General features: G+C 39.5%; 1 protein-coding gene across 1 annotated transcript in view; it reads left to right on the top strand.

The window, feature by feature from the left end:
• Positions 1-27,809, top strand: part of DCC (DCC netrin 1 receptor) — a 652,649-nt gene that overhangs the window by 575,635 nt on the left and 49,205 nt on the right. The window contains exon 23 of the mRNA XM_063293179.1: positions 10,301-10,463. Within this exon, the coding sequence (XP_063149249.1) occupies positions 10,301-10,463 (163 nt within the window). The remainder of the gene's footprint in view (positions 1-10,300; positions 10,464-27,809) is intronic.

Genomic DNA, 27,809 nt, shown 5'->3' with positions numbered 1-27,809 from the left:
AAATAGTGGTGCTATCAATATTAAAATCACATTTCTAGCTGTATAAGAGATTTTGAGTTTCTTAAGGCAACAGAATGAAGTTAGTTCTATACATTTAATCAATCATTAATAAAATAAACAATTTTAATTTTTATGCTAATTGTTCATTCTTTGTTTATTTACTGATATTTTATTCTTATTCACAATGTCTCTTATGTTTTTTTTTCCTTTTATATAGCTACTTATTCTTTTCCTTTAAATGTTTCAATAAATAAATTATAACACAACGCAAACACACACACACACATCCAAAAAGCAAGTGCACCAAATTGTCAGGGTCTGTAGGGATGAATTATTTGTTTGTGTGATGGATAATTTTGGGAGTTGTGGTCCCAACACACCTGAAACACACAGGGTGGACAAAGTTGGGGTAACCCATGTGCTGCTATATTATTTTCTGGCAAAATAGAACACCAATCTACAGAAGGTGACTTTTCATTGCCACAGCAATGGTAACTTCCTAATCAAGCAGCATATTTATAATTGCAGTGACTCACAGAATCAGCCAGATGCTTTTTTAATAAGTCAAATAGGTGACAAGAAGTTTGAACTCTTTTTGGAAGAGTTTTGATCGAATATACTAGCTAGGAAATAACTGACAATAATATGGTATTAGAAGGGAAATCTAGCAAGAAATTACAGTCTACTGTCCAATGGGAATGTTACTGGAATTGTTGCAGCAAAGTATCTCAAGAATAGTAACAATAATAAAGAAGTGCAGGAGATTAAAGTGAGAGGCGGAATAGAAAAAATATTATCCCATGCTAGTTTCTAAGGGATAGGGGCATCATTATAAGCATGTAAAAGGGAAAGGGAAAGGTTTCCCTCGACGTAAAGTCCAGTCGTGTCCGACTCTAGGGGGCGGTGCTCATCTCCGTTTCTAAGCCTTAGAGCCGGCGTTGTCATAGACACTTCCGGGTCATGTGGCCAGCATGACGACTCGGAACGCCGTTACCTTCCCGCCGAAGCAGTACCTATTGATCTACTCACATTTGCATGTTTTCGAACTGCTAGGTGAGCAGGAGCTGGGACAAGCAATGGGAGCTCACCCCGCCGCGCGGTTTCGAACCGCCGACCTTCCGATCGGCAGCTCAGCGGTTTAACCCGCAGCGCCACCGTGTCCCTCTATAAGCATGTAGATTTAATTAATAATCAGTTGCAGAGCCTTTAGAAGCCCTTCTTCCATCCCTTGCCCCTGATCTGTATTGATTGTTTCTAAATTTAGGAGAGACAAAGTTGATATTTCATTGTATACAGTTCTCTCTGATCAGGCACCAACCTAACAAGAGTAGTGTTTTCGACCATCTAGATCTGAAAGCTTAAACAACTGGAACTTTATAAAAGAACTATTCTGCTCTATAAATTCCAGATTAGACCAACTGTGATATATTCAGCTTGGGAAATTGTTCCAAAAAGTTGTTTCTCAGGAGCTGGACCAACACCAATATTTGCCCAGAGTTAATATTACTAGCCACTCGGGGGACATGATTAAAGGTGCTATACCAACTTCCATTATCCTCAACATCATCAATCAGAGCACTGAATTGAACGCCTATTGCTTTTAAAGCTAAATTGATAAGTATAAGGATCAGTAGTTTTCTTGATGCAGAACCCATTCTGTGATGCTCATTTCCTAAGGATATACAAGACCACACTGCTCAGGTATTCAGAAAGGCAGTTAAAACAACTATATAGAGAGCCAGTTAGGTCTAGTAGTTAAGGCAACGGGCTAGAAACCAGGAGACTGAGAGTTCTAGTCCCACCTTAGGCATGAGAGCCAGCTGGGTGACCTTGGGCCAGTCCCTCTCTCTCAGCCCAAGAGCCAATCAGGCGTGGTAGAGTTCTAGTCCTACCTTTGGCATGAAAGCCGGCTGGGTGACCTTGGGCCAGTCCCTCTCTCTCAGCCCAAGAGCCAATCAGGCGTGGTATGAGAGTTCTAGTCCCACCTTAGGCCTGAAAGCCGGCTGGGTGACTTTGGACCAGTCACTCTCTCAGCCCAACTCACCTCACAGGGTTGTTGTTTTGGGGAAAAGAGGAAGAGGAAGGAGTATTAGGTATGATCACCGCCTTGAGTTATTTATAAAAATAATAAAGGTGGGATGAAAAATCTAATAACAATATAAATTATTATTAGATATACACACTGTTTTGAAACAGGTTTTATGGATATATTTGGTTTTTTGTGTGTTTATTAGATTTTTCAGAAAAAAAGCTTCTCCTACCCACACCATCCCCATGCATAGCTTACAGATTCTATTAACCAGTTACTCATAATATTTATTTATTTTATTTGTTTAAATTATTTATATGTCTGCTCATCTCACAGCAGTGACTCTACAGGGTAATCCATGGAAAAGCATAGAATACAGCTGCATAAGAAACATACCATGACATCTAAGCAAAATACTTTATTGTCAGCGATTATACACAGATATATATAGAAGCAGCTTTTGAACAGCAGAAGGTAGCTTTGTGCAGTCTAAGAGTTGAGGTTTTAATTGAGTTAATGCTGTTGTTATCTTCATCCTGATTTAGTCTTCTACTGCTATTTTTATTACTTCTGTTACAAATATGCTCAATGTCATACCTTTTTTGGATGAGTCGGTATAAAAAGAAACAGAAGCTAGGGGGCAAGTTTTTGCTCAAAAAGCTTCCAATCTACAGGAAGGAAGGAAGGGAGGGAGGGAGGGGCCACACAAGGAAACTGTACAGCTTTATTTATATATTTGTCATCTCATTTTTGTCTGTAAGGAGTAAGAACCAAAGGATTCAGAGACTTCAGGAAAATAAGAGAGTTTTGAGATGGTAATATTGCAACAGACTGTGACGTTTGCTTCATTGTAGAACAAGGGCTTTAAAAATTGGATTTCCATTTTGTGCTGTCAACCAGAATCATAGCCTCAGTAGGGCAAAATAGAGTAAAATCAACAAAGGAATTGTGTATATAGAAATTATGATGATCATTCAGAATTCCAGCCTGTTCATCTTAGCCAATTCAATAAAACATGGAAGTGATAGTTCCTCATGTACATTCAAGTGAGCTTCCTTGGTGATTTGCAAAACTATTGCTCACTTAACATTTTATATAGGTAACATAGCTGACAGAAATCTTGATTCAGTCAACAGCTTGCTGCTGATTGCAATGGAAAACAAACAAGTAAATAAAGCTTGCTGATTTGAAATACTGTTTTGAATGTTCTTAATTAAGATTTTGGTTTGATAGCCATGTCAAACAAATTGGTTGAATTGGCAGGAAACATTTCCCTAAAAATTAATCATTCAATAAACTTCTGGTAGCTGTTTTGAACACTGCTCACCAGGATACTGTTCATTACAATAAGGAGACATTTCATGGGGAATCAGCTTATTCTTTGACAAGGATGTCCAGCCAGTTGTCTTAATGGACTTTCAAAACAGATTTTCAGATCAACAAACTTTTGGCCAATCAACAGCCAATTATTGGCCTAATCAAAACTGTAAACTACCAGGAGCTTTGCATGACAAGAGTTTCATACAGCTGAAAATAATCAAGAAAGCTCAGAAGAATGCAAATGATGAACCATCTCCCACATGTTATGGTGTCATGTCCAATATGTACAAGCTGGAATTCTGTATGATCTTCAGACTTTCAAATTTAGAAAGTATCCTTGCACAGAATATCCTCAGTTCAATGAGGCTTCCATTGAATAGCAGTCCTGGAGAATGCTGTGCAAAATAGCAACTAGAAATCTGAGAAATGATGAATTTTCAGATAATTTAGCAGAAGTAAAATGCATTTGATGCTGTTGCATTTCTATTTTATGTTAAGGGAAATGTAGTTTTCATTAAGCCTGACCCAATATGGCAAACCATGGAAGAAAATCTCCTATGGCTTTCAAAAGATTAATATCATGTAATCATTACTAACTTTGGTTCAGGCATGCTATTAGCCTCTTCATTTCACCATTCTCTGACCAATGGGAATTTAGCGTTTTCAAACTATTGAATACATAGGGAGAAATAAATATCTGAAGGTTACATAAAGCCAGACATGAAAATACAAAATTAGTACAAGGCAAATAGCTGATTAAAACAGATGGGTTCATTTTTCAACACAGGAGATGAGAAAGGAATGCTCAATGTTGTCATTATGTCCTTTTGTATATTAGATGCATGAGTCAGATATAATATCATGAAATCTGGATGTTGGCAGTCAGGATGTTATTTGATAGCTGATAATTTTCTGTGTCAAAGGCAGGGTAAATGAAGAGTCTTGACTGTTGTTATAATACTGTCTCATTAGTGATAGAAACCTAGAATTGTTTCTCAGGATTCAGTATTGGCTTCCCAGAAAAAAAATGCAAATTGTTTCCAACTGAAAGAGGAGACAATTGACCAAAAAAACAAAAAAAAACCCACTGTCTACAAAGAATGGTTGGCAGGCTCAGGAAAACATTCTAAATAAAAAGACATTGCACTGGAAAGTATAACCTGTGAAAATTAGGATTGACTATGTGGGTCTTTCTGCATAAAAAAAGAGAGAAAAACCTTTCTAAGGGGTACAACATAAGGCCTCGAGGCTACATCTAAATGTTCCAGGGCCACATGTGGCCCTGGAAGTCCTGCAAACTACTTGAAGGACCCTCCACAGAGAAGAAGTTATAGATTCCTGTTTTATATAGATGTGGTTTGGAGAACTAATATGTGTAATTTGTTGGGGGGTGGGGTGGAATAGTTTAAATTCAGGATGTCATATTAGATCTTTGGATTCACGGAGGCAAAATGAATTAGTTACCACAAGACTTGGTGATGGTCATTGCTTGAGTAGCTTAAAAAGGAATGGGAGGGATTCATGGAGGTCCAGTCCACTAAGGGCTAATAGTCCCAAAGACTAGATCTCTGGGTTCAGAGGTAGCACACCTCCCAATAGCAGCTACAGGGGACCAATGGAAGGAGAGGGGTATGTCTCCACCTCCCACTTGTGAGAAGCCCAGAAGGCCTTGGTTCAAAATGTTGCGGTACAGTGGGCCCTCATCTAATCCAGCAGGATTATTTGTATATTATTATCCTTTTTAAAAAATCTGTTCAATTGTATCCATCTCTCGGACAAGTTCCTGCAGTTTTCTTGGCATGGTTCTTCAGAAGTGGTTTGCCATTTCCTACTTCCTAGAGTTGAACAAGAGGGACTGGCCCAAGGTCACCCAGCTGGCTTTGTGCCAAGGGCAGGACTAGAATTCATGGTCTCCCAGTTTCTAGCCTGATGCCTTAACCACTACACCAGACTGGCTCTCCTGTTATGCATTAGTTACATTTGAATTTTGACAATTGCCATGAGCTTAATTGGAGCCTATCTTCAAAGAGGCCTTGATCCAACATGCAAGCTTTCATATGAAAATTGGCTAAGTGGAACTCTATCCCCAAAAGCAGACAATTAAAAGAAGACCTCTTCTGATCCACTAATACCTGCTAAATTGTCTTTGCAAAAACTAATATATGAAGGTATTGAAGCCATTACGGAAAGCATACCATTTAGTATGCAGTCTCTTTCAGCGGTTTCTTTGACATAAACAGAGAAAGATCATCAGACCAGGCTTGATATACATCAATTATTGCTGAAAGGATAGCAATCATAATTCTGAATCAAGTGTGCTATACAATACATTAATTTAACATATTTTGTGGCAGATTGTGAGCAGAGCATTAAAGCAGGCAATCAAATGAGTCGACAGATAGGAGGCCCATTATGCCATAAACACCAGTGGGCAGGAAAATAAAAGTCCATTGCTCCTCATATCCCATCTTCAAGGACATAATGGTAATAATGTTATGTGATGAGCACCACCAATCCCTAACCTAATGGATTTCAGTGCAACAGGAAATGACTGGGACCACACTCAGCATGGCTCTGCTATTTCCAGCTTTCTGTGTTATTGTTATTTAAACCTTGTAAAGCTCCCTGGGTTTTCTAAAGAGTTAGTGAAAGATAAGACAGCTCCTCTCCGCTGTCTCAGATTCTAAAGGACGTGACTTTTTTAAAAAGGGGGAAAAAACAATTTGGGTAATTTTGGGTGGGTTTTTTTGCTGTTTTTCTGTGGTGTATCAAACCATATATCTCTTTTGTTTATGTTTCTATTCTCAACCCCAGCCTGTTTTGTTTTGTTTTGTTTTGTTTTTTTAAAGCAAAATTCATGTGCTCTTGGCAGGCTGTAAATTGTATCTGTTTTTATATGTAGCTTCTTTACCAAAATAATAATAATAAACAAAACAGGTAAGAGGAATAAAATATGAGAGCAGAGCAGTATGTTGTTGACTTCCTGCACGTCAAGTGGGTAGTGTATTTCTCATAAATCCTAATCTTTTATATTTTTATGTCACAGATATATTTCTATAGCATAAAACACCTTAGTTACTTTTTCAGAAAATGAGCCTCGTAAGTCTCCTATGAGATATCTTCGTCTCATTTCAGAAATCTATGCTGTGTCCATCTATGTAATAGTTTGGATCCAAAGAATTTCAACTTTTTGGTTGTGGGAATGATTCTGTTCATTTGCACTTGAATGCAAATCTGTCTAATTTAATAGTTTCAAATCAGTACATGAATGGAAACTTAACTATTCCGAATTCAGAGTTCATTGGCCAATCATATAAAAGCTATACTATGGAGAATTAGATCAATTATGTAAATTATGCAAAATAAGGAATTATGTAAAATAATGAATATATTCCCTAAAATGTAGTAGAGGAAATAGCTTGTTTACATTAGTCAAAATAGAAAAAAAGCAATGTTTGCAGAAATGTGCGCCAAAATACGTATAGATGTTATTGCAAACTTTTAAAAAAGGTTCTCCAGTGGACAGTCTGATATAATATTTTTCACTGTGCTCCCTGATTTTCATTACTAGACCTTGTAGATATTTGCATTTTCAGCTGTCAAGGTACCGTCATCAGCATAGTGCAAGTTATTGATGTTTCTTCCTCCAGTTTTAAATCCACTCTCATTTGCTTCCAATTCAGCCTCCTTCAATATATATTCATCATATAGATTGAATAAATAAGTAGAGAGTACACAGCCTTGTCTTACTCCTGGAGCCACTCTGTTGTGCTATGTCTCGTCTACACTGTAGATTTTGCATAAGGACAATGAGATGTTCTGGGATTTTCATTCTCCTAAAGACATTCCACAACTTGGCATGGTCAATGCAATTGAAGGCCTTTCTATAATCAAGTCATCTATTGACTTCTTTTTGGTAATCATTGGCTTTCTCAGTTAACCAGTATGCAACACCAATAATGTCTCTTGTTTCTCAGGCTTTTCTAAAACCAGCTGGAACATCTGGCAATGCCCTTTCCATATAGGGCTCTAATATGCATTGAATGATTCCTAGAATTATTTTGCTAGCATGTGAAATTAAGGATATTGTATGGTATTTTGCAAACTCTGTTAAGTCTCCTTTCTTTGCTATTGCTATATACTGTAGATTGACCTCTTCCAATCTGTTGGCCACAGAGTTGTTCTCCACATTTGCTGGCATAGTTTGGTTAGAGCCTTTACTGATTCTTGTCTGTAGGTTGAGTCATGGCAACTGGATTTCTTTCTTTTTGGTTGAAACATTTCGCTGCTTGTCCAAGCAGCTTCTTCAACTTCTTCAGCTTCTTCTTCTTTCTTCTTCTTCTTCTGAAGACTGAAAAAGCTGCTTGGACAAGCAGCGAAACATTTCAACCGAAAAGAAAGAAATCCAGTTGCCATGACTCAACATACAGACAATTCCACCTGGATGACTGAGAATCTTCATCAGCTTTACTGATTCTTCTTCTCTCGCTTGCCATATTTCTGTAGATATTCTATCCTTCCCTGTAGCTTTCTGACCTGGTAGTTACTGGAGTGCTAAGCTAACTTATCTCCTATTGCTTGTCATTTTATGAAATATCTTTTAAGTTACCTTGGAAGTTGACATCTCACCTGTATCAAATTTCAGTATGTTCCTTTCATCTTTGTTTATTCTTAATGGAATCATTTACTCTCTGTCCATTGGTATCTTTCAGCATACCAGTCTGAAGTTGGAACCTCCTTCTGAGTTCAGAGATGCTTTGAAAGACTTTTCTTGCTTTTTCTTGTCTGTTTCCATCTTCAATGTATTTACAGATGTCACTGTAATACTGTTTCTTGTCTCTTCTAACAGATTTCTGAATTTTTTTGTGAAGTTCCCTCCTGAGATCTTTGTTTCTCTTGGCTTCGACTTCTCTTCTCAGCAATTTCCATTTTCTGTTCTGACATCCAGTTTCATTTATTTTGTTTCTTGGTCTTTTGGTCCTCAGTCCCTCTGATTCCCCATCAATAAGGTTCAGGACTTCAAAGCGATTCTGGATGTTCTTCTTGAACATAGTGGATATGTGCTCAAAATCATATTGTGGAAATGTTTGTTTGTTCTTCTGCCTTAGCTTAACATAGAACTTGCATGTGTGCAGTTTGTGAACTGTTCCACAGTCAGTCCCTGGCCATGTCTTTGCTGTTATAACTGAGCTCTTCCATCTCCTTTATACCAATATTATGGTTAATCTGATTTTTATGGTAATATCCATGTATATAGGCATTGTTTTAGTTGTTTTACGACAGTGTTAGCAATAAAAAAAATCATTGGATTGGCAGAAAATGAGTCATTTCCCTGCTTCATTTCTGTTTGCTAGGCCGTATAGTCCAAATACACCTCCTTTCTTACTATTTCCAACTTTGGCATTCCAGTCTCTAACCAGAAGCAGCATATCTTGCTGCTAATTCTGCCTTTACAACCTCAGATTTTCTTTTCTTGCATAACAACATCAGCAATTCTGTGTCCCAAAGTCTTTAATCTAGTCATATCAAAATGCCATTAGTACTCCAAAAGATCCTCAGCTGTTCCTTAATAGCATGCTTATTGCCTATTTGTGTAATTTTTTTGGTAAAAATAAAAATACAAGAATGGTTTAGTATTGCCTCTTTTTACATAGTATGAGATTATGCCTTTGCCATTGTCACTAAGGTGATCATCCACTTGCAGCATCTTCCTATATCACTGTTGCCCAGTATAAGTGGCTACTTCCTTTAGCTGGGCAACTGGCATGACCTTCATGCCTTGAGTAACCTTTATGAAAGTGTATACGCTTGGCATATACTTCCATTGTTCTTCACTCTATCCTCCCAAGAACCCCAACCACCCCCAAGATGAGGCAATTCTACCATAATATTACTAATATATTGAGGGTCTCTGTTATTAGTTCTTGTTGTTGTTTATGATGGCAGCAGAATTTAAAGAATTAATGCATGAGTTCATGATACTATGTACCGACGGTAGATACTCCATGTTTGGAGAACATCTGGTACATGAAACTTCACAGGACCAAATGGCACTATTTTATGGGTGTGCCATAAATGGCTGTTCATGCCAATCATATTCAAATGATACATTTGATTTGGTTATTAGTTCAAACCAGCAGTCAGGAAATACAGTCAAATCAAATCAACATTTTCATTCAAAGCATGAATTAGACTCATTCAGTTTTCTCAATTGATCTGAATTGTCAAATCTGTCTGGATTTGAAATCACCTTCAATTTGAGTATCAGAACTGAATTTTTATTTTTTTATTTTTTTCATTTTTTTATTTTATCCCGCCTTTATAATTTTTATAACTAACTCAAGGTGGCAAACATAGCTAATACAGAAGTTGGATAACCCAAGACAGTATTATCAAGGTAAAGGTAAAGGTTTCCCTCGACGTAAAGTCCAGTCGAATCCGACTCTAGGGGGTGGTGCTCATCTCCGTTTCTAAGCCTTGGAGCCGGCGTTGTCATAGACACTTCCGGGTCATGTGGCCAGCATGACGACTCGGAACGCCGTTACCTTCCCGCCGAAGCGGTACCTATTGATCTACTCACATTTGCATGTTTTCGAACTGCTTGGTGTGCAGGAGCTGGGACGAGCAATGGGAGCTCACCCCGCCACGCGGTTTCGAACCGCCGACCTTCCGATCGGCAGCTCAGCGGTTTAACCCGCAGCGCCACCGCGTCCCTTTTAGTATTATCAAAGACTATGAAATTAAAGCCAATTCACACCATCCTTTTTGATATGGACAGATTATCTTGTGGATAACTTCGTATCAGACGTAAGAGACAGTTCTCAGGGTTCATTATAATGAAATGGAACAGATCCTGAAATAAGTTTCTTAGTTGCTTAAGTGCTCAAATAAATCTATGCAATTCACATAACCAAGGCTCACAACCCACCAACATATTTTTAACCCTTTCAGAGCCCCCCATTGGACAGATGCATCCTCCACATGGAAGTGTAACCCCTCAGAAGAACAGCAATCTTCTCGTCATTATTGTTGTCACTGTCGGGGTCATCACTGTCGTTGTGGTCGTGATCGTGGCTGTGATTTGTACAAGGCGTTCATCAGCACAGCAACGGAAGTAAGTCACTTGAACATCTTTGATCTTTGTCAACTAGCCTTGTTGTTCTCCCAAGGGCTTGAGATACTTACTACCATTTCATTGTTGTTGTTGTTTTCCCATTGATGTTAATCCTGAATTTGTGTCAAAGTCTCGATGGCACTACAGACAAGTAAAAATAGTCTAGCACATTTCTGTGACTTGGACAGCAATCCAGATAGTCACTTAACTATACCACGATGATTAAGAAGTATAGTAATATATTGAATAAATGATCATTTCCTCCTGCTCAGGATGGGGGTTCTGACTCACCTTGCTTGGAGCAGGAATTAATAGAGCTTTCATATCCCCAGTAAAGTTGGCTATCTACATCCTCTGAAGTCCTCTATTTTTAAGTCACCAGAACCTTTTCTAACTATAGTATTGAACTTAGCAGCATGGTTCCATTATAATTTGAGATGGGAAACACAAAAGATCTCTAATGTGAGCCCTGAAATGGTTAAAACCCAAAGAAAAGACTGAATTCCACAAAGAAAAAAAATGGAATGGAATTGAAACTCTTGGTTCATATGGGAAATGCAGTCTGGCCCATTTTGCCTCATCATCCCATCTTCTGCACCCATGTTCCTCCCCAAATATGTAAAGTGCAGGGCCTCTGGTGTATAAGAAGAATGTCCTGACTCCAGGAAACACTCTGAGACAGGGAACTGTTCTCTCATGTTTTATTGCTAATACATAACAGGAATCCTAACAAACTGAACAAGCGTGGGAAAAACCCAGCCATATAAACCCCAAAGGTTAAGGCGGTCCCAATCTGTGCCTCTTGGAATGGCTCACCGATTCCTCAGTGCTACGCATGCGCTTAACAGTCTGGATGGGAGCCCCCTGCTGGCCATCCTTACTCATGACAAAGAATGAGCATAGAATGAATGTTGGAAGATGAAAATTAAGTGCTGCAAAGGAGCAACTGAGAACCCAGACTGAAGAGCTGACAGAACTAGAAGCAGAAATCCCAATGTCCTATGCTCTTGGGCAGTGCTTCCTAGCCTGGGCAATTTTCAGATGTGTGTACTTCAACCCCCAGAATACCCCAGAATATCCCATTGCTGAGAATTCTGGGAGTTGAAGTCCACACATCTGGAAGTTCCCCAGATGGGGAAACCCTACTTTAGAATAACTCCGCCCACTGTGATTTCTCACTGATTTTGTTTAACTCCTCGAAGGGCAATAAAACCAATGTCAGGTCTTCCACAGGGGCTATGAAGGTTTGCTTATGATAACCCATATCCTTGTCTCTTCTCTGTCTGCTAGACTTCCCTTAAGACCTCCCATTCCAAAGGACTTGTGCTTTGAATTCCTCACCGTACCTCCTTTTCCTGTGATTAACAGCCAACACACCAAATTCAAGAATATGGTTTTTACTTCAATGTAAAATAATTTCCCAACTGAAATAGATAAGAGAACTTGATTAGAGAAGGCTACTCTTCTTTTTCCTTGAAAAATCATCAGGTTGCAACCATTAAACTAAGACAGCTAGTTTGAATAAAGTCAATCTTACAAGTGAAGGCAGGAAATTAAGCTCATGTTAAGGATGCCTCCCAGCCCACTTCTTCCTAATGATGACAAGCAACTATTAGTTTGGAACAGACTTTGAAGATGAGTGCTAAAAATGAAGAAGTATCATCCGGGTGCTCAGAAAATGTATTAGCCACTTTAGGCTCTCAGCCATCCTTCCTCTGGATAAATTTCTGCTTTTAGCTTCGCATACTACCTCCATGAGCTCCAGCATTGTGATTTCAAGTATTAGCTCTTTAACACTGAATTTAGATGTAGTTTGGCCCTGGGTGGTCAGAGGGAAGCTGTTCAACTGTACTGTAAGCCTGTTAATGACAGTAAGTCATAAAGACAACACTATATATTCTTTTCTTATTACTAAATCCACTGAGCTAAGTTCCCTTTATCTAAACATGTAAAAGGAAAGGAGGATGGAAAAGCAGCATTTCAATTCAGACACTTCCTTAGCTAAATACTATCACGACAAGCATAGGAATCTGTGTTTCTTTTGTGCCAGTTTGCCATTGTTTAAGTAGAACATTTACCTGCTGGACCTTTTATACAATCCAGTAATTGACTCAAACTTCAGAACTAAAACTGGCATTTATACCCAGCCAGCAAATAAAAATCCCGATGTTAATCCTTCTTGAGCTATCCTTTTTTCCTTTGGTTTAAGCATTTCAAACTACAGAGAGATAAGACCTCCTCTAACACTCAGAGATATTGTAAATAACAAGGAAAGTGAGAACTTTGATTTTTAATTATATAGGTGAAAGTAGAAGAAAGTTCCTTTCTCTCAAAAACAAACTAGTAGCTCTTGTAGAACGTAACTCTGATATCTCTTTGGTATAGTCCTAGATTGCCCTGTGGGTGGTTTTCCAGCTACACTCCTTGCTGCAGCTTTTATCTCTCTGTGCCTGTACTTGCATTAAAGCAATTGCATTTCCTTTACTGGCAATGCATACCACAAATAGATTTTGATGGTGCCTTTATCTCGGTATTTGTATTAATATAGTACATACATAAGTACATACCCATCAAGCATTTCCCTTTTGACATGAGTAACTTTATGCAAAGAACAAAAAAGGAGTGAGGAATAGAAAGTCAAAGAAATTAAAAGCAAGAGATGAGAAAAAGAGAAGTGAATATAAATTATATTCTTTTATCTTCTTCTGTTTTTTTTTATATTTTTTATAATGGTTTTATAATTTTTATTTGTAAGCCACCCAGAGTCACTTTTATAGTGAGATGGGCTCTGTATAAATTTAATAATAAATAAATCAAGTTACACTAGCACCATCCATAATACTGCTTCATATCTTTCTATCCTTGCATACATCCATTTCCATTGCATCCATATAACATAACATACAGGATCTTTTGTTCTTCAAACTTCTCACATCTCTCTTTTTGAGGATCTCATCAACTTCACCCAACCATGTCTTTCTCAGTCTTCTTCTTCTCAGTTCATTCATTCATCTTTGTTACATTTGATTTGCAGTTATGGAGTCCTTGGTGCACTCTGAGCTTGGTTGTTTGCTTGCAGACATTTCATTACCCAACTAGGTAACAATCAGTGCAACTGAGTGTGGAGTTTGCTTTCTGTTTATATACAGTAGCTTGCCCTGCCAGTGTTGGTGGGTGTGTGGTTTTCTTTTTGGTAATTCCTTGATTAGGGTATTGTTTTCTTCTTGACTGTTTATCTGGTGTTAATCCCTTCTTATCTGAGTTTTGGCTGCTGGAGAGGACGTATTCTGTCCTTTTTGTTTCCTTAGTTTTTTTTATTGCCTCTTTTGAGTGGCATATAAATGTTTACCTCTATGTGTCTGTTGATGGCTCCTTTGTCTGAGTCCCAGGCTTCCAGGAATTCTCTGGCATTTTGGAATTTGGCTTGGTTTAGGATGCTCACAGTTTCCCAGTTGAAACTATGGTTGAGTCTGTCCATGTGTTGTGAGATTAAGGAATTCTCATCAGGCCTTCTGACTGCCAGTTGGTGTTGATGGATGTGCTCTGCTAGTCTTCTGCCTGTCTGTCCTACATAGTGGCTGTTAGAGTCCTTGCACTGTATGTTGTAGATGACTCCTGTTTTTTCTTCTTGGGCTATTGGCTCTTTTGGGTTACTTAAGATGTTCTGGTCCAACAACCTAAGAGACGGCTTTATACATGGACTTCACCAGATGGACAACACCAAAATCAAATTGACTACATCCTTTGCAGCCAAAGGTGGCGGACATCTATACAGTCGGTAAAAACAAGACCTGGAGTTGACTGTAGTTCAGATCACGAACTTCTTCTTGCACAATCTAGGATCAGACTAAAGAGATTAGGGAAGACCCACAGATCAGCTAGATATGAGCTCACTAATATTCCTAAGGAATATGCAGTGGAGGTGAAGAATAGATTTAAGGGACTGGACTTAGTAGATAGGATCCCGGAATAACTATGGACAGAAGTTCACAACATTGTTCAGGAGGTGGCAACAAAATACATCCCAAAGAAAGAGAAAACCAAGAAGGCAAAATGGCTGTCTGCTGAGACACTAGAAGTAGCCCAAGAAAGAAGGAAAGCAAAAGGCAACAGCGATAGGGGGAGATATGCCCAATTAAATGCAAAATTCCAGAGGTTAGCCAGAAGAGATGAGGAATTCTTTTTAAACAAGCAATGCGTGGAAGTGGAAGAAGACAATAGAATAGGAAGGACAAGAGACCTCTTCCAGAAAATTAGAAACATTGGAGGTAAATTTCAGGCAAAAATAGGTATGATCAAAAACAAAGACGGCAAGGACCTGACAGAAGAAGAAGAGATCAAGAAAAGGTGGCAAGAATATACAGAAGACCTGTATAGGAAGGATAACAATATCAGGGATAGCTTTGACGGTGTGGTCAGTGAGCTAGAGCCAGACATCCTGAAGAGTGAGGTTGAATGGGCCTTAAGAAGCATTGCTAATAACAAGGCAGCAGGAGACGAAGGCATCCCAGCTGAACTGTTCAAAATCTTGCGAGATGATGCTGTCAAGGTAATGCATGCTATATGCCAGCAAATTGGGAAAACACAAGAATGGCCATCAGATTGGAAAAAATCAACTTATATCCCCATACCAAAAAAGGGGAACACTAAAGAATGTTCAAACTATCGAACAGTGGCACTCATTTCACATGCCAGTAAGGTAATGCTCAAGATCCTCCAAGGTAGACTTCAGCAATTCATGGAGCAAGAATTGCCAGATGCACAAGCTGGGTTTAGAAAAGGCAGAGGAACTAGGGACCAAATTGCCAATATCTGCTGGATAATGGAAAAAGCCAGGGAGTTTCAGAAAAACATCTATTTCTGTTTTATTGACTATTCTAAAGCCTTTGACTGTGTGGACCATAACAAATTGTGGCAAGCTCTTAGTGGTATGGGGATACCAAGTCATCTTGTCTGCCTCCTGAAGAATCTGCATTACGACCAAGTAGCAACAGTAAGAACAGACCACGGAACAACGGACTGGTTTAAGATTGGGAAAGGAGTACGGCAGGGCTGTATACTCTCACCCTACCTATTCAACTTGTACGCAGAACATATCATGCGACAAGCTGGGCTTGAGGAATCCAAGGCTGGAGTTAAAATTGCTGGAAGAAACATTAACAATCTCAGATATGCAGATGATACCACTTTGATGGCTGAAAGCGAAGAGGAACTGAGGAGCCTTATGATGAAGGTGAAAGAAGAAAGTGCAAAAGCTGGCTTGCAGCTAAACCTCAAAAAAAACCAAGATTATGGCAACCAGCTTGATTGATAACTGGCAAATAGAGGGAGAAAATGTAGAAGCAGTGAAAGACTTTGTATTCCTAGGTGCGAAGATTACTGCAGATGCTGACTGCAGTCAGGAAATCAGAAGACGCTTAATCCTTGGGAGAAGAGCAATGACAAATCTCGATAAAATAGTTAAGAGCAGAGATATCATACTGACAACAAAGGTCCGCATAGTTAAAGCAATGGTGTTCCCTGTAGTAACATATGGCTGCGAGACCATAAGGAAGGCTGAAAGAAGGAAGATAGATCCTTTGGGACTGTGGTGTTGGAGGAAAATTCTGAGAGTGCCTTGGACTGCAAGAAGATCCAACCAGTCCATCCTCCAGGAAATAAAGCCAGACTGCTCACTTGAGGGAATGATATTAAAGGCAAAACTGAAATACTTTGGCCACATAATGAGAAGACAGGACAGCCTGGAGAAGATGCTGATGCTAGGGAGAGTGGAAGGCAAAAGGAAGAGGGGCTGACCAAGGGCAAGATGGATGGATGATATTCTAGAGGTGACGGACTCGTCCCTGGGGGAGCTGGGGGTGTTGACGACCGACAGGAAGCTCTGGCATGGGCTGGCCCATGAAGTTATGAAGAGTCAGAAAGTGACTAAATGAATAAACAACAACACAAGATGTTTTGGAGGGCTTTAGTTGGTTTGTGTGCTACGGTGATGCTGTGTGGTTGTAACAGTCTGTTGGTTGTTTCTGAGATGTTTCTGATGTATGGCAATGTTATTCTTTTCATAGCTTGTGTTGGCTGTGCTGTAGTTGAGTGGTCTGGCACTTTTTGATATAGTTGCGTGGGTATCCATTTTGCTGGAAGATGCTGTATAGATGATCTGTTTCCTTTTTCTGGTGTTCTGGGTTGTTGCCGTGCATTTGTGCTCATCTGAATAATGTTCTCACACAGCTCCTCTTGGGGGAGGTTTGGTAATGGAGTACTTACAGTAGTTAGTGTGGGTGACTTTCGATAGACTTGTGTTTCTAATTTGCTGTCATTTCCTCTGCTGATAAGGATATCCAGGAAGGGTAGTGTGTTGTTGTTTTCTTCTTCCATTCTGAATTTTATTCCTTTGAAGATATTGTTGATGGTTTCATGTGTTTTCTCTAGTTGTTCCTTTTATATTATCATGAAGGTATCTGTATGTGTGGGAGTGCTAGAGTTTCTAGATGCTGCATTACAGTCTCTGCTATGAGTCCCAATAGTGGTGACCCCATGGGTGTTCCTCTGACTGGTTGGTATATCTGTCCATCAGACTGAAAGTTGGTGGTGAGGCAGAGGTTGATGCAGTCGATGATTCTGGGTATTTTGATCTTAATGTATTTGGCTAGGTCTGGTGTGTTGTGTAGTACAGCTGCCATGGATTCTTTTGCTAGTTCTGGACCTATGGACATAAAGAGTGCTGTGACATTGAATGAAACTATAATTTCATCCTCTTCTATTTTTAGGTCTTTGATTTTCTGGAGACACTGTAGTAGGGAGTTGACAGAATATTCACCCCCCTCTGTGAGAGGTCCAAGCTTTTTTGTAAGTTCTTTGGCTGTGTTGTGTATTGGGGTCCCTGCTAATGATACAGTTGGATGAAGAGGTATGTCGGGCTTGTGTATACTTCTATGTATGGGTGTCCATAGAAGTGTGGCAAGACGGGTCCACTGATTTTCATCCACCACTGTTCTTCTGTGATTTGACCTTTCTTGGTTAGGCCATTGAGGGTCCTCTTGATCAGGTTGCCCAGTTTCTGTATTTGGCTGGTGTTTACTGGGATGTCAGTTTCTTTGTCCTCCAGTAATTCTTTGGCTTTCTGTAGGCATTGTGTTCTGTCCGTGATAACTGTGGTTCGACCTTTGTCTGCTGGGAGGATGGTGATGTTTTGGTCTGCCTTTAGCTTTTTGAGGGCTGCTCTGTCATCTGCTCTGAGTTGGTTCTGCTTCTGTGTTCTTCTGGTCTGTGGCATGATTGTCTGTCTTATGTTTTCCTGGGTCTCTGTGTCAAGTCCTATTGTTTTAAATGCTGCTTCTAATGCAGCAAAGAACTCTAACTGATTAGCACTGTATATGCTATAGTTGAGATCTTTCTGGAGGATACTGTGTTCTGCAGTAGATAGCGGGTGGCTGGATCTTCAATAATTCAAGGCTACTTCCTTTATGATAGAGGAATTTGTGTGGTAAAACAAAGAGAGATGGGTCAAGATATTTATACATTTCTCAGTGTTCTACAGAAGAGCAAAAATCCATGTTTGCGTATCCCCTGCTGAGCATAAAGCCACATTGCACCTCTTAAATTTTGCTTATTATCAGCTCTTATCTTCTTCCAATCAAAATTTGGTCACATATCTTCCCACTAAGCAAACAAATCCCTCTATAGTTTCTACAGTCACACTTGGTGGCCCTCTCTTTGTGTAGGGGAAACAAGAATGCACTCTTCAAATCAGCAAGCCCACATGCAGTCTTTGCACTCATTAAGCATATCTCACAGCCACTCTATAAGCAAACTATACCCATATTTTATTACTTCTTCTGTTATGCTGGCCATTCATTTAGTCTTACAATTTTTCAACATCCTCACAGCATTTATGACTTCCTTTTCATGGTCTTTCGTGGATAATAACCTTTATAGCATCCATTTCAGTTCCAATGCATCACTATCATTCCCATATCTATCTCAAAAATATTTCAGTTTCATCCCAAATCTTTTCATCATTGTATTTTTTATATCCATTCAGTCTGCTGGAGGTTCATTTTTTAGCCTACCTCATCCTCTCCCCAATTTTTATTTCCCTCAAAGCCACTCTGCATGTTTTCTCCTTCTTGTAATCTTAACTCTTCATTGTTTTATTTGACTACATTTGTTACATTTTTTTCTACCTAAACACATTATATGATATTTTTCCCTCATCTTTATTTCTGACAGCAATCTTTATCTTATAGGGAAGATGTTCTACCTATACTCTAGGTTGTTGTTGTTTTTTCTTTTGCTTCTTTCCTTTAATTTCATGTCAGGTTTTCCCAGGTTTTAAGCTCTTGATTCCACCACAGTCTGTCTCAAATTGAGAACTCTCATTACCCTTGCATTCTTCTCAAATTATCTCAATCTTTCATCACAAACAACCAGATCAATCATGGCTTTTTCTTTTTCCAAATGTAGATATGAATAGACTTCAAGTAAACCACTTATCTGAAACATAGAGGCATTTCTCTTAAGCAGATGTTCACTGTTCTCATTGACTGTTGATCTCTGAATGGAATAATCACCTTTACTTTCTTGTCTTGTTCCCACCCATCCATTTATTTCATCTAACAAATGTTCCCCCTGGATTGCATTAATGGAGAATGTCACACTATTTTCCCCCAAACCCATCCCATTTTCCATAATCACCTTTCACTTGAGCAAAATATACAACTGTTGCTAACCTGTCAATTCTCATGTTCATATGCACCTATAATAATCTAAATGACACTAGTATGTACTTTTTGTCATATATTTTGTCCTTTTCATTCCTAATTCAACCAACACTTTTACTTGCCTGCACATATTCATTGACTCCACTTCACAAGATCAGATCACCTTCCATTCAGTTCTTTGACATTCTTCCCCTTTCTCTCAGTTTTACAAACAAAAGTGCACATTTATTTTTATTTATTGAATTTCACTTGTTAATACATGTTGTAAAGAACACGTATTTCTCTTACATTCTATGCCACAATCTTCCATATGCCATGTCTGTTATCAGATGAGCCTATAGATATTTAACTCTAATCCATGGCTTTGGTCCACTGAGGATTTCACATAATACTGTGGTTTTTTTTAAATGGAGGGAGTGTAGACTAGGTACTACCCTTAGTTGCACCCATATCACATGGAACATACCCTTTTAACAGTAAGAGCAATCCAAGCCAGTTCTGGCCAGTATGTCACAAACTCAATCAAAGCCCAATTTTATCCCAATAATGTTTTATGCAAGCTAGAATCTATAATCTAGACGTTATCTTGCTAGCCAACATATTGTTGTCTACATTCTGCCAACTGTGAGGTACATACAGTGTACTCACACATGCACGATGCAAGCAAGCACACATTTGTGCAAAAGAGAATAACAGTGGCTAGTGTGCAGGGTCATTTCCTTCAGCACATCTATCAATATCACTCTATCCAAAATATCAACACACTTGATCTGCTCATTTTGATTTCAGCAATACGTCCAAAACTTATAAGGAAAGGGTTTTTTTTATAAATAACAAATCATTCCAAACAGGTCTCCAGTGCAGGGACAGAAATCATATTGTTATCCAAGATTTAGAAAGAGACAATTTAATATCCAGTACACTTATTTCTGCACATTGTCAGAAACCCCACTGACAATAAACAGGAACAGAATTTTGAGACAAGACTGTAGGAAGAAATGTCATTAATAAAAATAAATGAAAATGAATGACTTATTTCAGAGTATGTTCTTCTTGTATAAACATCACTTTGGGGTTGTGAATTCAATTGCTTCAAGCTCCAGGATAATACAGAAACTTCACTTTGCTGCAAAAATACCATGAGGAGTATGATGTACGATTGCCGTATAAATATAGAAGTTACCTTGCTCTTTTTTTGAGTAAGTCATTAAGCTAAATCCACTTATTAAAGTCTGAGTATTTGAACATCCTGGATAGCTTTTATGGAGAAGCTGCTGAGGGCTTTAGGGCTACCAGATTTTAGATTATAAAAATCCATAAGATCATTAGATGGCACCAGCAAAAAGACTCATAATGGACATTAGGATTTTTGCTATCTGGATCTAGTATGCCTAGTCGGCTTGAAAATCCATCAGATTTTTACAGTGTTCAAATAATGGATTACCTGTGTGAAAGACTATTTCAAACATTTATATTATATGATGTTACATAAATTTCTGTTTCTGGTTTACAAATCTAAGTCATTGGGGTGCAAACCATTGGTGAGTGAAGTAACGCAGCCTCAGAACCATGGATGCCTCCAACCCTTCCTTGATGACCAGACACAATCTGAGACCAATAGCATCAGAAGTGATCTCATTCAGTCCACTAACATCTTCCCAGGATTACTGAAACCTTTTGGCATTTGCAGCCTTCACAGCCAGCTTCTGACAAGCAAAGTCAATAGGGAAGCTGGCAGGAAATTGCAAGTCATGGTCACGTGATATTGTGCAAATATTCAGGTTAATTTTTAAAATTTAAAAAGACAGAACCATAGAGTTGAAAGGATCACAGAGATTATCTAATCCATTATCCCTGCTCAGTGCTGGATCCATTGGAGCATAGCTGACACATGACCATCCAGCCTCTATAGGTAGTCCTCACTTACCAACTGCAATTGGGACTGGCAACTCCATCGCTAAGTGACACAGTTGTTAAGTGAAATATCACGTGACCATACCAGATTTATGATGTCAGTTCTGCTTTGGTCGTTAAGCAAATCACCACAGGTTGTTAAGCACAACATTGCGTGACCATGACTTGCAATTTCCTGTCAGCTTCCCTATTGACTTTGCTTGTCAGAAGCTGGCTGTGAAGGCTGCAAGTGCCAATAACATGACCGAGGGGAAGCTGCAATCATCGTAGATGCTCACCGATTGTGCAGCACCCAAATTGCAATCATGTGACCATGGGGATGCTGTAACTGCCACAAGTTCACAGACTAATCATAAAGCTACTTTTTCAGCACTGCCGCAACTTCGAACAGTTGCTGAACGAGGCAGTTGGTAAGTGAGGACTACCTATATTTGAAGACATTTAGTAAAGGAGAATTCGCCACATCTCAATTTCTTCTTCCTTGCTTTTTTTTGGGGGGGATGGGTAGGGGCAACAGCAGCCTGAAGAAGAGTTCTGGGCATCTTAAAAGCTTAAGTGCAATTGGTTGGTCCTCATAAAAAGAGTCGTTCAGTTATAATTTTGGATGGATTCCACCACCACCACCACCCACCCTTGGATTAATATGGCTAAGATTCTTTTTATTATGTTTTGCCAGATCTAAATCAGAGGATAAGGCTCTACTGAAGAACTTTATTCTGTGATATAACAGTCTGCATGAGGGAAGCTTGTTATTTGTTTGCTTGTCACAAAACTATACACAGTGCAGAAATTAAATAGTGGGTAAGATTGATGGGCTCAGGTGATCAATAGATCCCCCCCCCAAAAAAGTACCTATCTATTCCTGCATCAGTATAGATCCTAGCCTCCATCATCATGACCAATTTTGGAAGCATGTCTGACAGTTCCTTTAGATATGCAATATAATCACAAATCTAAAAGTAACACAAGGGAATATAATCAGACAGGATGGTCTTCACATGGCAATCATCACACTGTTAACATTTTTCTGTTGTAATGATCAGGTGTGCATATAAGTAGCATCTCAAGGGTTGTGTTGTTTATTTGTTTAGTCGCTTCCGACTCTTCATGACTTCATGGACCAGCCCACGCCAGAGCTTCCTGTCAGTCATCAACACCCCCAGCTCCCCCAGGGATGGGTCCGTCACCTCTAGAATATCATCCATTCACCTTGCCCTTGGTTGGCCCCTCTTCCTTTTGCCCTCCACTCTCCCTAGCATCAGCACCTTCTCCAGGGTGTCCTGTCTTCTCATTATGTGGCCAAAGTATTTCAGTTTTGCCTTTAATATCATTCCCTCCAGTGAGCAGTCTGGCTTTATTTCCTGGAGGATGGACTGGTTTGATCTTCTTGCAGTCCAAGGCACTCTCAGAATTTTCCTCCAACATCACAGTTCCAAAGCATCTATCTTCCTTCTCTCAGCCTTCCTTATGGTCCAGCTCTCGCAGCCATATGTTACTACGGGGAACACCATTGCTTTAACTATGCGGACCTTTGTTGTCAGTGTGATGTCTCTGCTCTTAACTATTTTATCGAGATTTGTCATTGCTCTTCTCCCAAGGATTAAGCGTCTTCTGATTTCCTGACTGCAGTCAGCATCTGCAGTAATCTTCGCACCTAGAAATACAAAGTCTTTCACTGCTTCTACATTTTCTCCCTCTATTTGCCAATTATCAATCAAGCTGGTTGCCATAATCTTGGTTTTCTTGAGGTTTAGCTGCAAGCCAGCTTTTGCACTTTCTTCTTTCACCTTCATCATAAGGCTCCTCAGTTCCTCTTCGCTTTCAGCCATCAAAGTGGTATCATCTGCATATCTGAGATTGTTAATGTTTCTTCCAGCGATTTTAACTCCAGCCTTGGATTCCTCAAGCCCAGCTTGTCGCATGATGTGTTCTGCAAACAAGTTGAATAGGTAGGGTGAGAGTATACAGCCCTGCCGTACTCCTTAAGGTAAAGGTAAAGGTTTCCCTTGACGTAAAGTCCAGTCGTGTCCGACTCTAGGGGGCGGTGCTCATCTCTGTTTCTAAGCCTTGGAGCCGGCGTTGTCATAGACACTTCTGGGTCATGTGGCCAGCATGACGACTCGGAACGCCGTTACCTTCCCGCCGAAGCGGTACCTATTGATCTACTCACATTTGCATGTTTTCGAACTGCTAGGTGAGCAGGAGCTGGGATTAACAACGGGAGCTCACCTTACTCCTTACCCAATCTTAAACCAGTCCGTAGTTCCGTGGTCTGTTCTTACTGTTGCTACTTGGTCGTTATACAGATTATTCAGGAGGCAGACAAGATGACTTGGTATCCCCATACCACTAAGAGCTTGCCACAATTTGTTATGGTCCACACAGTCAAAGGCTTTAGAATAGTCAATAAAACAGAAATTGATGTTTTTCTGAAACTCCCTGGCTTTTTCCATGATCCAGCGGATATTGGCAATTTGGTCCCTAGTTCCTCTGCCTTTTCTAAACCCAGCTTGTGCATCTGGCAATTCTCGCTCCATGAATTGCTGAAGTCTACCTTGGAGGATCTTTAGCATTACTTTACTGGCATGTGAAATGAGTGCCACTGTTCGATAGTTTGAACATTCTTTAGTGTTCCCCCTTTTTGGTATGGCGATATAAGTTGATTTTTTCCAATCTGATGGCCATTCTTGTGTTTTCCCAATTTGCTGGCATATAGCATGCATTACCTTGACAGCATCATCTCGCAAGATTTTGAACAGTTCAGCTGGGATGCAGTTGTCTCCTGCTGCCTTGTTATTAGCAATGCTTCTTAAGGCCCATTCAACCTCACTCTTCAGGATGTCTGGCTCTAGCTCACTGACCACACCAGCAAAGCTATCCCCGATATTGTTATCCTTCCTATACAGGTCTTCTGTATATTCTTGCCACCTTTTCTTGATCTTTTCTTCTTCTGTTAGGTCCTTGCCATCTTTGTTTTTGATCATACCCATTTTTGCCTGGAATTTACCTCCGATGTTTCTAATTTTCTGGAAGAGGTCTCTTGTCCTTCCTATTCTATTGTCTTCTTCCACTTCCGCGCATTGCTTGTTTAAAAATAATTCCTTATCTCTTCTGGCTAACCTCTGGAATTTTGCATTTAATTGGGCATATCTCCCCCTATCACTGTTGCCTTTTGCTTTCCTTCTTTCTTGGGCTACTTCTAGTGTCTCAGCAGACAGCCATTTTGCCTTCTTGGTTTTCTCTTTCTTTGGAATGTATTTTGTTGCCACCTCCTGAACAATGTTGCGAACTTCTGTCCATACTTCTTCCGGGACCCTATCTACTAAGTCCAGTCCCTTAAATCTATTCTTCACCTCCACTGCATATTCCTTAGGAATATTAGTGAGCTGATATCTAGCTGATCTGTGGGTCTTCCCTAATCTCTTTAGTCCGATCCTAAATTGTGCAAGAAGAAGTTCGTGATCAGAACTACAGTCAGCTCCAGGTCTTGTTTTTACCGACTGTATAGATGTCCACCACCTTTGGCTGCAAAGGATGTAGTCAATCTGATTTTGGTGTTGTCCATCTGGTGAAGTCCATGTATAAAGCCGTCTCTTAGGTTGCTGGAAGAGAGTGTTTGTTATGCAGAGTGAATTGTCTTGGCAAAATTCTATCAGCCTATGTCCTGCTTCGTTTTGTTCTCCCAGGCCATGCTTACCTGTAATTCCAGGTGTAATTTGACTGCCCACCTTAGCATTCCAGTCTCCCATGATGAAAATAACATCTCTTTTAGGCCTGTTGTCCAGTAGGTGCTGCAGATCCTCATAGAGCTGCTCTACTTCAGCTTCTTCAGCATCTGTGGTTGGGGCATATATTTGGATCACTGTGATGTTAGATGGCTTGCCCTGAATTTGAATTGAGATAATTCTATCATTTTTTGGATTGTATCCAAGCACTGCTTTAGCCACTTTACTATTAATTATGAAGGCTACTCCATTTCTTCTGTGGTCGTCTTGTCCACAGTAGTAGATCTGGTGGTCATTTGATGTGAAGTGGCCCATTCCAGTCCATTTCAGTTCACTGACGCCCAAAATGTCTATCTTTAATCTTGACATCTCACCAATAACCACATCCAATTTGCCCTGGCTCACAGATCGTACATTCCAGGTTCCAATGGTCTGTTGATCCTTAGAACATCGGATTCGCCGTTCACCACCAACACTGTCGGCCTCTAGCCGTCCTTTCGGCTTTGAGCTAGCTGCGTCATCACGTCTGGGGCTAGTTGAACTCATCCTCTGTTCCTCCCCAGTAGCATTTTGACCATCTTTCGACCTGGGGGTCTCATCTTCCGATGGTATACCGACATATCTCTGGTTGTACTGATCCATTTAGTTTTCACGGCAAGAATACTGGGGTGGGTTGCCATTACCTTCCCCAGGGATCGCACTTAGTCTGACCTCTCTGTCATGACCTTCCCGTCTTGGGTGGCCCTTCACGGTTTAGCTCATGGCATCATTGAGGTGCTCAAGCTCCAGCACCACGACAAGGTAACGATCCTTTGCTGAAGATCTCAAGGGTACCTATTGCCTTAAATATTGGTTCCTATTGCCCTGAGGCAAATTGTGCATGATAATTTAATTATGTAATACTAATCTAAATAATCGATTCAAGCAAGCCTGGTGCCACTGTTCATTTCCTTTTCCTTCACTTTATGGAAGACAGGGAATGAATTAAAGAGGAATAAACTAAAATAGGGGTGGATAAATTCCTTTTGATATTCGTAGGCTACCCTAGAGATTTCCTTACCTTAAGGGTAGAAGGGTTTGTCTTTCTATTGTTCATGTCACAAAAGCTCTTGCAGTGCTGGGAATAATTTTTTCCCCAAAGTGAAAAATTGGGGAGGTGGGGGGACAAATCTTTTTCATCCATTGCCTACAGCAAAGATGACCTTCCTTCTTTCTGAAAAATTTTTTCCTAAATTATTTTATTTAGTGTGAGTGTCTGTGGATGTGTGAGACAAACAATATGCCTTTTTAGCAAGGAGTATCATAGAGTCATTGATTAGAAGAGACTTTGGAGATCCAACTAGTCCAGCTCTCAGCTTCATGCAAAAATCTCTGACAGATGGCCATCCAGCCTGTTTTTAAATATCTTCAACATCAGCAATGTCCAAAGGCTCTCCCTGCTTTCATCAGAATGAAGAAAGCTGTGTCATAGTATTGTGATACAAACTCTGCCCCTTTGGGGCATGCGTGCAAAATCAGGATGCGGGTAGAAAGAGGGTGGGGCTTGTGCCACAATTCCATGACATTACAAAGCTCCTTGCATCATTCCTATCCTTCCTGCCCACCCCTTACCAATGCCATGGTCCAACCAAGAAGAGTCCACCACTTCCTAAGGAAGTCTGTTTCATTGCTGAACATCTCTTGCCATTAGAAAAAAATCTTGATGTCTAACCAAAATCTGCATTTTGGTAATTTAAACCCACCTTTCCTTCTCCTGCCTTCTGAAACAGCTTTGAATAAGCTTGCCTCATCTTATTTATTTATTATTTATTTTATAAATTTATTCACCGCCCATCTCTCCCCTATGGGGGGACTCTGGGCGGCTTACAATAAAACAAGATTAAAATATAAAACCATCACGATTACAAAATACAATAAAAATATAAATATAATCTTCTACCTGACAGCCATTCAGGTACTTGAAGATAGCGATCATATCTCTTTGAAACCTTCTCTTCTCCAGACCAAACATATTCAACATCTCCAACAATTTCTCTTATCATCTTGGTAGCCAAAATTGTGTTGTTCCTAATAAAAAGTGTCCTGAAGGCTGAAGAGATTTATTCCAGCTTTTATTTGATCCTAAAAGATAATTGAACAATTCATTAATTAATGGGATCAATGTAACTATAAACCAGAGGAATGGTTTGCAGACTGTGCTCCAGAAGAACCAGAGGAAAGGCAGGCTTTTTTTCACCCAGAAGTATGTGCCTTTCCCAAAGAAACAATATCAGTTCAGTGTGGCTTATAATTAGATATTACAGATACAGACTGTGCACGATGACGTGCACCATCTGTGCTATAATATGTGCCTCCCAAAATAATCTACATTGTGCTAGAATTCTATGGCAGAAATTCTGGAAATCCTCTGATTTATGAGTCTACATTCAAATAATTTCCTAGACAGCTAGAGAATTTGGAAATCACAGTCAACTTCTCTTGAGTAAGGTTTTTGTTTCTGCAGTTTTGATTCATCTTCTGATAAAAACATGCTAACAGTATTTTGTCATCAAGTGTAGGATGATAATACTACATGCTCCTCACAATAATAATGAGTGTTTATGATGCTTTGGCAGAGGAATATTTTATTAGGTAATAGTTATTTGTGTGGTGATTTTTGTTGTTTTAATCTTGTTTACATGTGGTAGGACAATAAGCTGTTTGAAATTAGCTAACCACCGGAGTGGCATAGGAACGTAGTAAAATAAATGAATGAGTTTTATATGCAAAGTTTTTACATTGTGATACAAATTGATTCCATGCTCCATGAAAACACATGTACAGTTTGTCAGCTTTTCATTTTTCTGATGTGAAAAGTAAAGGTGAGATGCTGTTGAGAAAAAAATATGCAAACATCCCTGTCATATAAGAAGAGAACATACTGTAATAAATATTCATAAAATGATAACATGTAATGAATCGAGTCTGATACCAAATAATACTGGGGT

Source organism: Candoia aspera, chromosome 2 (genome assembly GCF_035149785.1).
Source record: "Candoia aspera isolate rCanAsp1 chromosome 2, rCanAsp1.hap2, whole genome shotgun sequence".
Lineage (NCBI taxonomy): Eukaryota > Metazoa > Chordata > Lepidosauria > Squamata > Boidae > Candoia > Candoia aspera.
This window is presented reverse-complemented; position numbering and strand designations above follow the sequence as displayed.